General features: G+C 36.8%; 1 protein-coding gene across 1 annotated transcript; it reads left to right on the top strand.

Annotated features, from left to right (window-relative positions):
- Nucleotides 1-623: 623 nt before the first annotated feature.
- On the top strand, nucleotides 624-11,689 carry LOC110373973 (mitochondrial potassium channel ATP-binding subunit). Its single transcript, XM_064038207.1, has 14 exons — nucleotides 624-803; nucleotides 889-1,234; nucleotides 1,534-1,689; nucleotides 2,326-2,471; nucleotides 2,784-2,859; nucleotides 3,393-3,533; nucleotides 3,906-4,090; nucleotides 4,505-4,682; nucleotides 6,237-6,356; nucleotides 6,886-6,989; nucleotides 7,322-7,496; nucleotides 8,013-8,191; nucleotides 8,680-8,827; nucleotides 9,081-11,689. Exons 1-14 carry the CDS (start codon nucleotides 757-759, stop codon nucleotides 9,180-9,182), a joined length of 2,103 nt encoding a protein of 700 aa, XP_063894277.1. The 5' UTR covers nucleotides 624-756; the 3' UTR covers nucleotides 9,183-11,689.
- The last annotated feature ends 4,506 nt before the right edge of the window (nucleotides 11,690-16,195 follow it).

The raw sequence follows: 16,195 nt of genomic DNA, 5'->3' as shown, positions 1-16,195 counted from the left end.
TCAATTTGTCGTCTAAAAGTTACTGAATAAGTAGGTATTTGATTGAAATTAAGGATCAGTTTTTATCTTGGACTGCTTTCGTTGTGGTTCAATGTCAAAAGATGTTAATTAAACAACGCTAGAGTTAACACATTCAATGTGAAAACAGAAAACACTACTAAGAATTTCAATAATATTTAAACCATTTAAAACTTTTGTCCACGAATATAACACAAACTTTTTGGTAGTTGAAGGTTCTAACGCCATCTGTAGAACGCGACGTAAAACTTGTATCAATTTTGGTTATGCACTTTTTCTAAATAGGCCTAAAATATTTGTCCATTATTTTGAAATATTCTTTTTTTGCTGTTTTATTGCGGTTGATATATTTCTTACAGTAGCGTCTGCTTATAATGGAGTACAGTTATATCGTTCGGAAAGTAAATTCAAATTTTATTGTTTTAAATTTTTCTTTGATGCTTTTCGCAGTGACTGTACATTAATGCAAAAGAAATTAAAAACCCTTTGTAGTTTGGTAGCTAGTTGTTCGATTTAGTACCTATACAAATAGTGGAAATTAAAAATACATCTCCTGCAAATGTTTAACGTTTCAGAACTGTGACTATTACGTCACCCTTCTGACAGTGACATTGAGTCGTAAATTGAGGTTATCAAATCAATTTTCAGGAAATAATCTGCATAATCTTGATAATTAAGACTAAAAGAATATGTAAATAAGTGATATTCTGATCGAATATTAAGTTTAATTTTATAAAAATGTGGCAGTTAATGCAAATGCACTCTTGCCAGCTCGTGAGACAGAGGTATATTTTGTTTTCGCTTCACAAGTTACTTTTATAAATAAACATCAAATTATCAATGTAAACTGATAAAAATCTTTATTTTTAGGTTACTAACTTCAAAGGCTAATGTCTACTTTACAAATATAATTAAAAACAAGCCTTCAAATGTCGTTAAACGGTACTTTTCGGAGGTGAAACCAGCGGCAGAGAAAAATGCTAAATCAGATTTATTACTGTTATGCAGTCCTTGGAAGTTGTGTACCGGGGTCAGTTTAGCACTCGGAGCTCGTTACTTTTTAAGTAATGGCCCTGCGTATTGTAAGGCTGTTGTGGGTCACTCGAGGATAATACAAAGAAGGCCAAATGTTGATGAAGATACTGCTAAGTTTGATTGGGAGAAGTTCGTGTCTTATCTACAGCCTCACAAGTGGCTGTTGGTTGCTGCTGTTGCGGTAAGCTCTTTAAATTGATGTTAGCCTAGTACCTTAAGTCCTTACTTTATATTACATGATCAGTTTGGTTTCAAAAATATTATGTTAATTTTTTTGGTCTACACTTTTAATATCATTAAGTTAAAAGAACAATAATTAATATTAAAGTAATGCTAAAATTATATTTAATTTCTGGAAAGTAAGATATGTCTTTTAATAAAAATATTTTTAATTATTTCTTTCAAAGCAAATAAGTACTTATTCTGATCTAGGTATTCAATTTAATATTTCAATCTTATAAATGCATTTTTCTATTCCAGTCAGCTTTAGTAGTGGCTTTCTTGAACGTGTACATCCCAGCGATATTAGGAGAAGTGGTGAATGTACTGGCTAACCAACGTCATACCCCAACTGCAGACTTCCTGGATGAGATCAGAACGCCTGCACTTAAACTTATTGGATTGTATATGGGACAGGTCAGTGTTAAATGTTTGTAGTATTTGGTCCAAAATTCTAGCTGTTCAGTTGAGATCCAAGTTTAAGCACAGCTGTATTTAAATATGAGTATTAGCTTTCTCCAGTGGTATCACCTGCTTCTGCTGAGAATTCGCACCCATGTAAAAGGCAGCCTTCCTTGATAAATGGGCTATTTAACATTGAAATCATTGTTATAATCTGTGGTACTGAGATTAGTGCATTCCAGCAAACAAATAAACAGATTTCCATGACTCATGAATGATCTATTTACATAGTGTGAAAAACAATTCTATAATTATGTGATATAGTAGCTTATTTCAAAAATTTATTTAAAAAATGCACATTACAGAAAACCATAGCCTAACTTAATTGTCTTAAACCCAATCTAATATCATTCCTATATCCTTTCTAAGTATACCTTGGACACCAATGTCTGATAATAAGGTGAAGGAAAACATCTTGAGGAAACCTGGACTATATAGTCTGAAATTACCAACCTGCATTGAGCAAGTGTGGTGATTAATGCTCAATTCGTCTCCGTGTGAGAGTAGGCCTGAGCCCAAAAGTGGGACGATAAAAAGGCTGTAACAGTAACAATCTATTATGTACTTTACATAAATATTTTTTTGTTTCAGGCTGTATTTACATTCCTGTACATTCACTTGTTATCACAAATTGGTGAGCGAGTCGCCTCTGAGATGAAACAAGACTTATTTGAGTCCATCCTGAGGCAGGACATGGCATTCTTCGACCAGGAGAGGACTGGGGAGCTGGTTAATAGGTATATTTATTTCATTAATGTTAAAAGGAATTGTATGATGACACAAAATATGTACTGAGCACCCAGTATAATAATCTCTCTGTCCCATGAGTTATATTTGATACTCAGCTATTGCTTAACTATTGTGTCTGCATCGTGAACTGGTTGAGGTTGTCATACACATTATACAATGAATGGCTCAAGTTGATAAGGCAATATTCCTTTATATGGTTTAAACTTTCTAGATATTTTAAATAAAGTCACATGTTAAATTGAAAAGGGAATTTAATCTCTCTATGCTCTATTTAAAGTCAAATTGTGTTCAATTTTCAGGATCACAGTTGATGTACAAGATTTCAAGAGTTCCTTCAAACAGACAATTTCAGGTGGTCTAAGAGCCACTACACAGGTAAAATTAACTTTGAACTAATCTTAAAGAGAAATTATGCTAGAGTAGCTTAGGTCATCTTTCGCGCGAACTTATTCATTCTGTGAATCTACTTGAAATAGTGCATTGATGCTGTTGCGACGATAGCTCAGCAGGTGGAGTAAATAATAAGAGTGGACTGTATAACATGTAAATATAATGACTTTAGAGAACAACACGATAAACTTAATATAAAGTAAAGAACGCGTGCGCGGCCGGTGCGCATAAGCAAGGTTTGACCTCTGGACCCGACGGATACACGGCGAGCCGTTGTACTACGACGTCACAGTCGCCCCCACTTCTCGTGGACGCGGTTGAAGCGAGTGGGACGACTCAAAAGATGCATAACTTATAGTTTATATCATGTAATGTCTCAGCATGGGCATCGCAAAAAAAAACGAATGTGATATCTACTGTTTTAAAGCCACAAAATAATTTAAATAATCGCGATATACAAAACTTCACAAAAAATAATGAAATACCATCCTTATGAAGTATTATCCTTTATTTTCCAGGTAGTGGGATCATCAGTGAGCCTGCTAGTCATATCACCACAGTTGACCGGACTGACCCTACTATGTATACCGTCAGTGGTCATCGGTGGTACTTTCATAGGATCACTGCTCAGAAAGCTGTCTAGGGAAGCACAGACACAGGTACAATTGTAATACCCATAGATATAATCGGAAGATAGGCAATCCAGTGTTTTATTGAGTCTAAACTGAAATATGTGTGTGAGTAAATAATTTAGCAATATGTGCTTTTCGATATTAAAAACATTTTTCATTATATTGCGGGTTTAGTAGTCGACATTGGCATTCAATACAGGTCTGCTGGAGTCGTACCCGGATAAATAAAAATAATAAAATTTCTTTATTCAGATGATTGAGATCTATATATTTTGATGCAAAAACTATATTACTGCCGCTGCTATATAAGTGTAATCAAAATCCGATTCAGCCGTTTGCGCTTTAAGAAGTAACAAATATACAAAATATTTCGCCTTTATAATATCAGTGTGATTTCAGATAGAAAAATCAACGCTAGTAGCGGAAGAAGCGATATCGAACATGCGGACGGTCCGCGCGTTCGCGGGCGAAGAGAACGAGGCACAACTGTTCAAGCGAGAGAACAAGGCTGCTGCGGAACTCAGCATGGAGCTAGGACTTGGCATCGGGCTGTTCCAAGCAGGGACTAATTTGTTCCTTAATGGGTGGGTATTATTATTATATTTATTCAAAGATATTGTTCATGCGGACAGTCCGCGTGTTCGCGGGCGAAGACACCGAGGCACGACGATATAACTGGGTTTATTCAAAAGAATGTAGTCTGTTGGTCTGTTCTTATTCATGGAATTTTATCATCGGTATTTTCATCGTCATCGTAAGCCGTATTTTCATTATCGCTGCCGTCATCGCGTCATCGCCATAGAAGATTATTGGTGAAAGAGAAAACGGCCATCAAAAAATATTTTTACTATTCTTTATTTAACACAAATATACACACACACACACACAATACAGGGAGTATATATGTACAAAGGCGAGCTTAACCCAAATGGTTCTCTAGAGAGATTATCTTAAATTTTTAAAGGTAGTGTCAATTTTAATATATTGTTTTGTTCCAGCATGGTGCTAGGCACGATGTTTATGGGCGGGCACTTAATGTCATCCGGCCAGATGTCAGCGGGCGACGTGATGGCCTTCCTGGTGAACGCTCAGACGGTGCAGCGATCAGTCGCTCAGCTGTCTCTGCTGTTCGGAGCCGTTGTGAAGGGGATCAGTGCTGGAGGACGAGTGTTCGAGGTTAGACCTTATTTGTATGGACTTTTTTTTAACGACGTCAAAAATCATCAAATGACCCCTCCCGCTGTGGGTTAGCAGCGGTGAGGGAGTGTCAGACTCTTACTGACTAAAAACCGTCGTGTTCCGTCGTAGGCCTTTTATGTGCCAGGGCCGCAGTATCTCTTTCGAACAACCCGCAGAATTTGTATGGACTTAAGGTGCAATTTTGGTTGCACATAATGTATTCGGGTGAGATGTCAGCAGCCGACGTGATGGCCTTCCTGGTGAACGCTCAGACAGTGCAGCGATCAGTCGCTCAGCTGTCACTGTTGTTTGGAGCCGTTGTGAAGGGGATCAGTGCGGGAGGCAGAGTGTTCGAGGTTAGACCTTATTTGTATGACGTTAGGGTGCAATTTTGTTTATATCTATACCAATATTAGGCGACGTGATGGCCTTCCTGGTGAACGCTCAGACAGTGCAACGATCTGTGGCTCAGCTGTCACTGCTGTTCGGAGCCGTTGTGAAGGGCATCAGTGCTGGAGGACGAGTGTTTGAGGTTAGACCTTATCTATATGGTATTAAGGTGCAATTTTGTTCGTGATGGCCTTCCTGGTGAACGCTCAGACAGTGCAGCGATCTGTGGCTCAGCTGTCACTACTGTTTGGAGCCGTTGTGAAGGGAATCAGTGCTGGTGGCAGGGTGTTCGAGGTTAGACCTTATTTGTATGGTTTTAAGGTGCAATTTTGTACGTGATGGCCTTCCTGGTGAACGCTCAGACAGTGCAGCGATCTGTGGCTCAACTGTCTCTGTTGTTCGGAGCCGTTGTGAAGGGGATCAGTGCTGGAGGACGAGTGTTTGAGGTTAGACCTTATTTGTATGGCGTTAGCGTGCAATTTTGTTTATTAACCCTAAGTTTATTGAAAGGAAGCAGGGCTGGAGGACGAGTGTTCGAGGTTAGATCTTATTTTTAAGTCGTTAAGGTCCAATTTCGTTTGTCAACCCTAAGCTTATTGTTTCGTTGTTCGGAGCCGTTGTCAAGGGAATCAGTGCTGGGGGCCGAGTGTTCGAGGTTAGACCTTATTTATATGGCGTTACGGTGCATTTTTGTTTATATCAATACCAATATTAGGCGACGTGATGGCCTTCCTGGTGAACGCTCAGACGGTACAGCGATCATTGGCTCAGCTGTCACTGTTGTTCGGAGCCGTTGTGAAGGGTATCAGTGCTGGAGGCAGAGTGTTCGAGGTTAGACTTTATTTGTATGGCTTTAGAGTTCAATTTCGTTTGGCTCTTATTGTTTCATTGTTTGTATCTAATGTGAAGGTAATCAGTGCTGGAGGCAGAGTGTTTGAGGTTAGATCTTATTTTTATGACGTTAGGGTGCAATTTTGTTTAAACCTATACCAATATTAGGCGACGTGATGGCCTTCCTGGTGAACGCTCAGACTGTCCAGCGGGAATTTGAAACAGGCTTAAGTGTCAAAGCTTGTTTTCGATCTGAAAATGTTTTAACTTTCAATCAAATCTGGTCTTTATAACACAGCAATAAAGTTCACTTTCCAATCTCATTTCCAGTACATCAACAAGAAACCGGTGATGGACAATTCCGGCACACACATGATCAAGTACCATGAATTCCATGGTGATATAGAGTTCAAAGATGTTACCTTCGCGTACCCGACTAGACCAGATGCGGTAAGTTGGCTTTTTCCTCTAAAAATTGTTAAATGTTGTTCTGTATGGTTGTAATGTTCATTCTTCTTCCTCCTGCCCTGTTCCCAATTTTATTCGGGGTCGGCGCAATATGTCATCCTCTTCCATTTTTCCCTTTCACTCGTCATACTGACACTCACTCCCTTCCTATTCATGTCATCTTTCAGGCAATCCATCCATCTTTTCTTAGGTCTAATGTTGTAATGTACATTCATAAAATCAATAAAAAATCTGAGACATGAAATGCCAAAATGGGAATTGTTGAGCTCAATGTTCACCATGGTGGACTGCTAAATAGCTTGATCCGGGTGGATTCCTGGTACACTATTTTTTTTTTCTTATGAGCATATTTAATATATCATGTTATATGTTGTATTAACACCCATAACTCAAGCTATTATTAGTTTACCTTGGATCTAACCAACCATGTGTGAAGTGAGTCCCGATATATTAATTACAAAAAATAAAAACTAATTAACACTGGTAATGTTATTGCTTTTTGTGGCTACAGGTTGTGTTGAAGAACTTTAACCTAAAGATCCCGGCCGGTAAAACTGTAGCTATCGTTGGTACTTCTGGTAATGGAAAGTCTACTATTGCAGCGTTATTAGAGAGGTGAGAAAATGTCCTTGTAACTGATGAATGAAAAAATAAATACGGTCGAAACCTCCGCTTTTTGGGAAGTCGGTTAATTATTAAAAAAAGGAGGAGGCGTGTAGTTGACATCACTAACCAATTGGTTTTGTATTGGCCATTTCAAAATATTCATCAAGAAAAACGGGAATTGAAAATCAGGAAACTGTCTTCCAAATCAGTATATGTTACTATTCCGTTAGATTGTGTACATGAAAATACTTTCCAAAGCGAGTGTATTCATCTGTCAATTCATTTTTAAACTTATATTTTTTTTAGAGCGTTTCTGCAATTGCATTTATTTCCATTTTCAGGTTCTACGACGTGGACAGTGGTTCAGTGACGTTAGACGGTATCGACGTCCGTCTGATGTCGGGCTCGTGGCTGCGCGGACGAGCTCTCGGCCTCATCGGGCAGGAGCCCGTGCTGTTCGCCACCAGCGTCAGGGAGAACATACGGTATGGACGACCTGATGCGAGTGATGATGAGGTAAGTGGCTCAAATGGGGTAGATTTAACAATACTTCCTTAGTTTCAACGACGTAGACTCGGGTTCAGTAACTTCTTCTTTTTCCTGCTATTTTAGATTGTGGGGTGGTGGCCGAGGACGAGGTGATGAGCGAGTGTCATTCTGGATGTCATTCTGGATTCAGCTTCCAATGTCATTTTAGATATAAGCCTAATAGATTTTCACTAGTGATAAATGCTGGTTTTGGCCAAGCCATTTAAGTCTTCAAACTCTGGTCGGTCGCGATTTAACACCGTGTAGGCAGCTAAACCTAGTTCCAGGCCTTAGATTCACGACGTGCGCTATAGATCATGGTGTCATAGCGTCCCTCAACTCACAGATTAACATCTCTTTCTTCTCTCTCTCTCTGAACCTGATATATTTGGTACAGAGAGTTCATTTTGGTCACATTCCGAATATAATCATGTTTCCGCCATTCATAACTCTGTTTTACCAATATTTTTAGGCAGACATAACCACTATTTATCCCTCCACCAGGTATACCGAGCAGCTCAAACAGCCAACGCTCACGACTTCATCTTAAACTTCCCCGAGGGATACGACACGCTCGTGGGGGAGAGAGGGATGTCCCTCAGCGGGGGACAGAAGCAGAGGATAGCCATCGCCAGGGCTGTCATCAAGAACCCGCCGGTTATGATACTGGATGAGGCTACTAGGTAAAGTAAAATAATTAGTATTACCCATAACATAACTCTTCTAAGTACTCTAGGCAGTCTGGAAATGAGAACTGGTTGTGCAAAAAAAAAAAAATTGACAAGAAGGATTTGAAAAAGCTTGTCCAGATATTTACATGCAGATACGTAGTACACGTAGAATATTGCCGTCAAATATGATCTTCAAAGAAGATTTTATATTTCCTAACATTTTTGGATAGTTTAAATAGTTTTTTTTAAATAAGAAATTGTAATGAAATGAAGGAATTTAGAGCAATTTCTAAAGGACCTCAAGTGATATATCCAGAGGCTCCGCTATTGACATAACCCTAAGGCGTTTAGACAGCCAACAACTATCTTTTATAACGACATAACGAGCCGTGCTAAAACCGTAAAATCGCTTAAAGTATATAAGCGGTCGAACTGCGAAGCACCCCCTTTTTGAGTAGTGTGTAAAAATATTAACTAAATCATATACTTTTATCTTCCAGTGCCCTAGACTCAGCGAGCGAGAAAGTAGTACAAACAGCGCTAGAAACAGCAGCGCGGGGCCGCACCGTGCTCGTCATAGCGCATCGACTGTCCACCGTCATGAACGCTGACTTGATAGTCGTGCTAAACAAGGGCCATATTGTGGAGGTAAGAACATTTATTAATACTGGAGTATATGTGTTTAGTAGTCTCTACTTTGGTATTCTTTTGCTGTCTACCATCATGAACGCTCACTTGATAGTCACACAACTCTACAGCTTTTTAATAGTACTATAGATTGAGTAGTCACAATATCGAAATTACACATTCTTTCAACTACTTACATCTCTGATTCCCTAAAAATTCTAGAAACGATTCATAAACGTAGTTTCAATTTAATATACCTTTTTACTTTTTGCAGATGGGAACCCACAGTCAGCTGAAGAAACAGAAAGGTTTCTACTGGAACCTGATAAAACAGCAAGATCAAGACGCCGCATCCGAAACAGCTTATGCGTTATGAAATTTGAAATATTTTTTTATATAAAAATTATGCGAATGTATCACTCCGGCTTACACGACAAAACTACTGAACTGATTCAAATGGAATTTGGTACACATATAGTGTGGGACTTGAGTAAGGATGTAGGCTAGTGTTTTTTCTGGTGGAAGTAATTTCCTTAAACACTTGGGTGAAAAAGATGAAATCGGTAAGGCTCTCAAACTTTTGTCGGCCATTTGCCTGTCAAGTCATACAGAATTCAGCGTGGAAAAGCAATAGTTATGATAAGTCATGCCCTGTTTCGCTCAGACACAGGCCTTAGAAAGAAACCAGATATTCTTGTACATTTGCATATTTATAATGTGTTGGAAAACCAAGCCCACACCAGCCATCCATTGGTCAAATGCCGTTTTCCCGCGGTTTCACCCGCGTCCCGTGGGAGCTACTGCCCGCACCGGGATAAAATTTAGCCTATGTTACTCACAGTTAATATAGCTTTCTAATGGTGAGAATATTTAAAATCGGTCCAGTAGTTTTTGAGTTTATCCATTACAACCAAACAAACAGAGTTTTCCCCTTTATAATATTAGTATAGATAGTGGAACACACCCTAAGCATAATGTTATGTGTGCTAATGCTAATTAGTAGCCTTACCCATGCTTACCTCAGTAGTATTAACAGAATATTTATGAAACTTTAACCAATATTCGTCCAGTAATGTAGATACCAGTGTGATAACGAATAGTTTAAATTCCGGAGTACAATAAATAGAATGCGGGTGATAATAATACCTACAGTTGTCAATGAAAGCAGGCCCTTGCTTTGGGTTTCATATATGGTTAGACCTCAAGGTCTATAAAAATACCCAAAACTGTTAAATGCTTTTAGCATCCAGGTGCCTTATCTTCTCATTTTCACATCTTGCATTAATTGCGTGTTTAACAAAAGAATTTAACGTTTCTTACAAACTTCTTAACTTCTTGAAAAATGATAAATACCTATTGTTAATTCCATAGTTTGTCAAAATGGGTTAACTTGGTTCAAGTGTGTAGTTTAGTTTTATGGGGCCTTCATTAAAGTAACGTCTACTTAACGTTACTATAGAAAACTTTATTACTTTAAAACTTGGGGCCTTGGGGCCTTTATTTATTTTGGGCCCCATAAAATAGAGCCTTGAAGTTTTCTATAGTATCGTCTACTTATCGTTACAGAACACTAAATGGCCAAGGCCCCATAATTTTTATAAACTTAAGAGGCTTTTTCTATAAAAATAATTTGGGAATATTGTATTTAATTTGTTTTGTCTCTATTAAAAACCTTGTGTGGTTGATTGCTCGTGATTAGGTATAAGTTTGTAAAAAAATATATTTAAAACCAATATCGGTATGAAGTTATGTAATATAGTTTAGTGAATAGATGTCTATGAATATTGTTGTTAATCACTGCTATTTATTGTGTTAATTTTAAGGAGTTGGCGGTTAACTTGAGAAACGCATTGTCAATTATCGCGTTACTACGCAGAAAGTTCGCTAGTCTGAAAGTGCTGTCATCGTGTGCGGGGTTGATTACTGATGCTTGTTTTTTATGAATTTTGGTGCTTCAGTACCTAACAGATTTATGAAGTGTAGATATAGAATTAGTTAGATGACCAGTTGTTGATAGTTATTTTCATCCACGTTTGTATATTTATATAATTTAAACTTGTCTTTATTGTCTAAATGTTTTATGCATTTGGCTTTGTTGGATAATAGAGCTTGCTATGTGCGATCAAGTTAAAGGTACTGTCACAAAAAATGCCTTTCACGCTAATGGATATAATAAATTAAATGAACTAAAGATGACTTCTTTCACAATGACTTCTTCCACAAAAGCAAAACTTATGTGTGTGTAAATTACGGAAGGGCACAGTAGTAGCCCGCATTGAGCAAACGTGGTGATTAATGCTCAATCCTTCTCTGTGTGAGAGGAGGCCTGTGCACAGCAGTGGGACGATAAAAAGTCTGCAACAGTAGTGCCGAGTCGCCGAATCAAACAATGTTCGTGTAGTTTTACACACAGGTAGGCCGGCAATACACGGACCGCTTGAAGCAGTCAGGGGCGACAGCTTCAAGCTGTCGACTGCAGTGAACTGCAGAGTTCTATGGACGTACATACACAAACCACTCGAGCAGTTGCCACTGATTCGGGCGGTCGACAGCTTAAAATTGTCGCTCCTGACTGCTTTAAGCGGTCCGTGTATTGCCGGCCGTATGGTTCACCTGCTTTTAGAAAGAAAGAAAAACCATATTCAACACAAAAATGACGCAAGAAACTTTTGTGAAAGAGTACATTTGAAGTTCTGTGAATGCCGTTCCCACATTTTAAATATTAAGCCCACAATTTAATATCATTAAAGTCCACAGTTTTAAGCGATATGTGTAAAGACAGTTGATAACGGTAAGAATTTTAACTAGGTTGGTATTTTGAAAAGACTATGGGTGAGAATGTAATCATGGGGGTATTTGAAACAAATAAAATGTTGTTACCAATATTGTTATTTGATTTTAAACCTTTACACCACAATAATTATACTGTCATACATCATTTTTCCGAAACTGACCGTTTACGCAGCGCACGCAGCAGAAGCTCTCAATAGAACAAAAAATTCCCCGATTTAGAACATTATTCATGACTGCTCTGCTACATATAGATGTACACTTTATGAACTCCCCTATGTATTTCCTTATGTACACTCTATGTACACTGTATGAACTCCCCTATATACACTATGAACTCCCCTATCTATTTTCTTATGTACACTCTATGTAATCCCCTATGTATTTCCTTATGTACACTTTAAGAACTCCCCTATGTATTTCCTTATGTACACTTTATGAACTCCCCTGTGTATTTCCTTATGTACACTCTATGCAATCCCCTATGTATTTCCTTATGTACACACTATGTAATCCGCTATGTATTTCCTCATGTTTACTTTATGAACTGCCCTATATGTTGAATTTCTGAAGATTCTCGTGGTATAAGTCGACCTGCTGCTGTGAGGCATTGAGAAGTTATAGTGCACGAGTTTTAACCAGTCCACCAGTGGATGAACGAAGATTTAGCTCGCCGGCCATCTCCCTGGTTATGAGTGGGGTCCCTGGATTCACAAGGTACGTGGGCTTTATTGCTGCAAATAGTTGTAGTGAGTATTGGTGTCTCACGGAATCTCATCAATAGGGATTTAATTAATATACAATTTGTGTTCACCGCCATTTGATTACCCGCGTTCTATTTTATTTTTTTCAAATCCCCGCATTCTTTCTTCTTTATTATTTTACCCGGTGAGGCTATTCACACGCCTCACCAATAGGGTAACCTACCTACATACAATGTAATTGTGTGTGTATCGAAATTGGACTGATGTTTACGTAATCATTATTATTATTCCTTACTGCTAGCAAGTTTCGTGTAGGTACAGGTCTGTTGTGATGTTAAAAGTGTGTGTTAATTATATTGTTTTAGCTGAGAGTTTTATATCAGTAAGTGCATCTATGGATAATACCACGGTTCAGTGCATATGCACAGTGAAAAAACAATATTTGTATTTTTATACAAAATAAAACTCAATAGCAATAATAAAAGTTGTGCTCTTTTCAACTACCCTCAGAAGAAAAAAAAATCATCATCAAATTGTGCAAATTGTCGGTAGTTTGCATCTGATAATCTTCTCAGCTTTACGCGTACCTTCCCAAAGAATATTATGTACGTTTATCCCGTCTTACGTGGTAGGTCATAAAACTCATAATCCAAGGAAATTTATTATTTATTGCATACATGATCACCGAAATATTATTTACATTAAATGATTTTTAATAACACTGATGAATATATTTACAAATTAACTAATAGTAAGACTATTTGACTAAATTTTATTATTTCTATTTTTTATGATAATGTCATGTTTTATGTACAAGAGAACCAACTTTTAGAATGAAACGTTCAAACCTTATTTCAAGTATACTTGTGGTATTTTACATGGCTATACTAGTCTATGGTCTTACCATAGATTTATGGTAATGGCGATTCTAACGGTAAATTATATTTTTATATTGGTAATTAGACATTTGATTTATTTCATAACGAAGTTTGTGCGAAAATAACTTGAGTTTTAAATAGTCCAGATTTATTTTATGTACCTTATGTTTTGGCATAGTTTTAAAAATTATCAATATCATAATTATGTCTTTTTATTATCAAATGTCTAAATATCAAAATAGATTTTTACAACAAACAGCTTAACAATAGAAATATCTTAATTTTAATTCCTGAGAATTTAATTTTAATACAAATATCAATGATTACAGTTAGACCAGGATAATAATTTTAAATAATTCTGTTTATACAAATTCTGAGATTTCAAACAAAACTAGTTACGAATGTTACTTTAAATATAACTTATCTGGCACAGGATATTATTTTTATTTTTATAAAAATTTCAGGTTTTTACACATACGTATAATTTAATTGACCTCATTATGAAATCTATCGTGTTCAAGGGTGAAACATTAATAAGTAGGTATCCAAAGAAAAAAAAATATGCAGTACTGAGTAAATTTCGCAAAAGAAACATTGCTTTTTGGTTTGATGATGACATCCTCCGAGCCTTTTTCCCAAACTACGTTGGGGTCGGCTTCCAGTCTAACCGGATGTAGCTGAGTACCAGTGCTTTACAAGGAGCGACTGCCCTATCTGACCCCCTCAACCCAGTTACCCGGGCAACCCAATACCCCTTGGTTAGACTGGTGTCAGACTTACTGGCTTCTGACTACCCGTAACGACTGCCAAGGATGTTCAATGACAGCCGGGACCTACAGTTTAACGTGCCATCCGAAGCACAGTCATTGGCGTCTAAGATATACTTAGAAAGAACATACAAACTTAGAAAAGTTGCATTGGTACTTGCCTGACCTGGAATCGAACCCGCGCCCTCATACTCGAGAGGTTGGTTCTTTGCCCACTAGGCCACCACGACTTTTTTGATGATGACAACATTCACTTATTTTAATGAAAAAAAAAATCCATGCATTTAAAAATTATTTTCAATAATTTATTTAACAACTGTGCTTGTTTGACTGTCTCGTTGACTGCAGAGCATGTTTCTTATTTTTTTACATTTGACTGCTAGAATTTATTTATAATTTTATTTCTTACCAATAAGTGACCTCAGTAAGAATTTGGTTTTCGCAATCAACAGAGGCGCCGGCGGCCATCTTGAAATGGCCTATATAATATTATTTCATTACACAGGCTTTATTTATTTACAATATAATAAATCGAACCACTTCTTACTATGTACATACGAGTATCAGATGATTATCATAATTTTTGAGCATTATTTTTAATGACAGATTTTACAATTAATTTTGTTTAACAGTTTTATAATTTTTGTGGCTTAAGTTTTGAGAACAACAATTTATAATTAAGTTTATAATTATTTGAATTTTAAGGTTTGGTTTCCATTTCTTATTTGTATAATAATTAGTGAGTATCTATCAGGGCTGTTGCACACTTATGCAGTGACTGCATTCATAGTTCATATGTGCTCGTACCCTTATTGAAAAATTCAGACTTCCAAAACTGCCTGATTAAGCGGTAGCCTTATTATGACGTTTTATAACTATTGTTAGTAAGAGATGGCACTGTGTTGGACAAATAATTCCATCTTTACACAACGAATATTGTTTTAAAACATCATAATACCTACAGTTTCAATATCTAGTACAAAAAAACTTAACGTTTAACATCAAAATCCAGCAAGTTCATAATACTAAGAATTGTTTAACTGTACAATACTGTGCCTATAATAAATACATTCTAAATTAATCTAAATAAGTAACTAAGTTACGTCATATATTTGTTTTACGTTAACTAAGTTACAATCAACTTATTTTACAATTCAATGATTGGTTTATTAATTTATTTTTTAGTAATTAATTTTCTAAGTAAGCACTGTATGAGGACTTTCTGTGACTCGATTTTCAATACACTCGGTAAATATAATTTTGGGTTACTATGTGTCACGTAAATTGAAAATGTAATTTAGTTTTGGGAATTCATACAAATCAACAAAATGTGTAACATTGCTTGGCATACTTGAGCATTATTTTGAAGTGACCATTCAGAACCAGTCAAGTAAGTGCCATTCAAATCCAGAACCTATGAAAATGTCTCCTCTAGAGAAGTTACAACGAACATTTGTAATAATTTACTTTATTTTTTTTTAAAGTGACTCATAACTGTGGATCAATAAACTATTATAATCCATTAGGTATCCTTCAAAGTCCGAGAAAAATGCATTCCAATATTACAAATGTGAAAGTGTCGAAATAGTAAACATAGTTACCACAATTTTTCTTGAATAAGACAACGAAACAATACACATCTTTCGGGAGTAGAAAACCCGCATCCCGCACTAACGTCATCGGATGCCGAAGTGCATCAACACTGATGTCAGGAGCAGCAGACACGTGCGATAAAACAATTCAAGTAATTATTATTGTAATAAATGTGTCTATTTCGTGTAATTTGGTATGTATTCGAATTCTTTATTGCAATATGTCAAAATGCGAAAGTGTCCATAATAATAATATTTATGACGTTACTGGGATAAAACCTCTAACAATAATCTTTTGGGGGAAAAAATAAATAAACCAATTTTTTTAAAAGAACCCGTCACTCTCAGCAACAGTGCTACCTATACCCGTTGCTACCTACTCTCTCATACAGTGCTGCTTCGCTCGGCCCCGCACTAACGTCATCGGAGACCGAAGTGCATGAGCACTAATGTCAGGAGCAGTAGACACGTGCGATAAAACGATTTAAGTAATTATTATTGTAATAAATGTGTCTATTTTGTGTAATTTGGTATGTATTCGAATTTTTCATTGCAATATCTCAAAATGCGAAAGTCTCCATAATAATAATATTTATCACTTTACTGGGATAAAACCTTTAACAACAATCTTTTGGGGAAAAAAAATAATTAAACCAAT

Source organism: Helicoverpa armigera, chromosome 15 (assembly GCF_030705265.1).
Source record: "Helicoverpa armigera isolate CAAS_96S chromosome 15, ASM3070526v1, whole genome shotgun sequence".
Lineage (NCBI taxonomy): Eukaryota > Metazoa > Arthropoda > Insecta > Lepidoptera > Noctuidae > Helicoverpa > Helicoverpa armigera.
This window is presented reverse-complemented; position numbering and strand designations above follow the sequence as displayed.

Excerpts from the sequence above, each read along its gene's own strand:
- LOC110373973 (XM_064038207.1), top strand. The coding sequence starts at position 757 with ATGTGGCAGTTAATGCAAATGCACTCTTGCCAGCTCGTGAGACAGAG. Across the intron at positions 804-888 it reads TGCCAGCTCGTGAGACAGAG|GTTACTAACTTCAAAGGCTA; the intron begins GTATATTTTGTT and ends CTTTATTTTTAG. Across the intron at positions 3,534-3,905 it reads CTAGGGAAGCACAGACACAG|ATAGAAAAATCAACGCTAGT; the intron begins GTACAATTGTAA and ends GTGTGATTTCAG.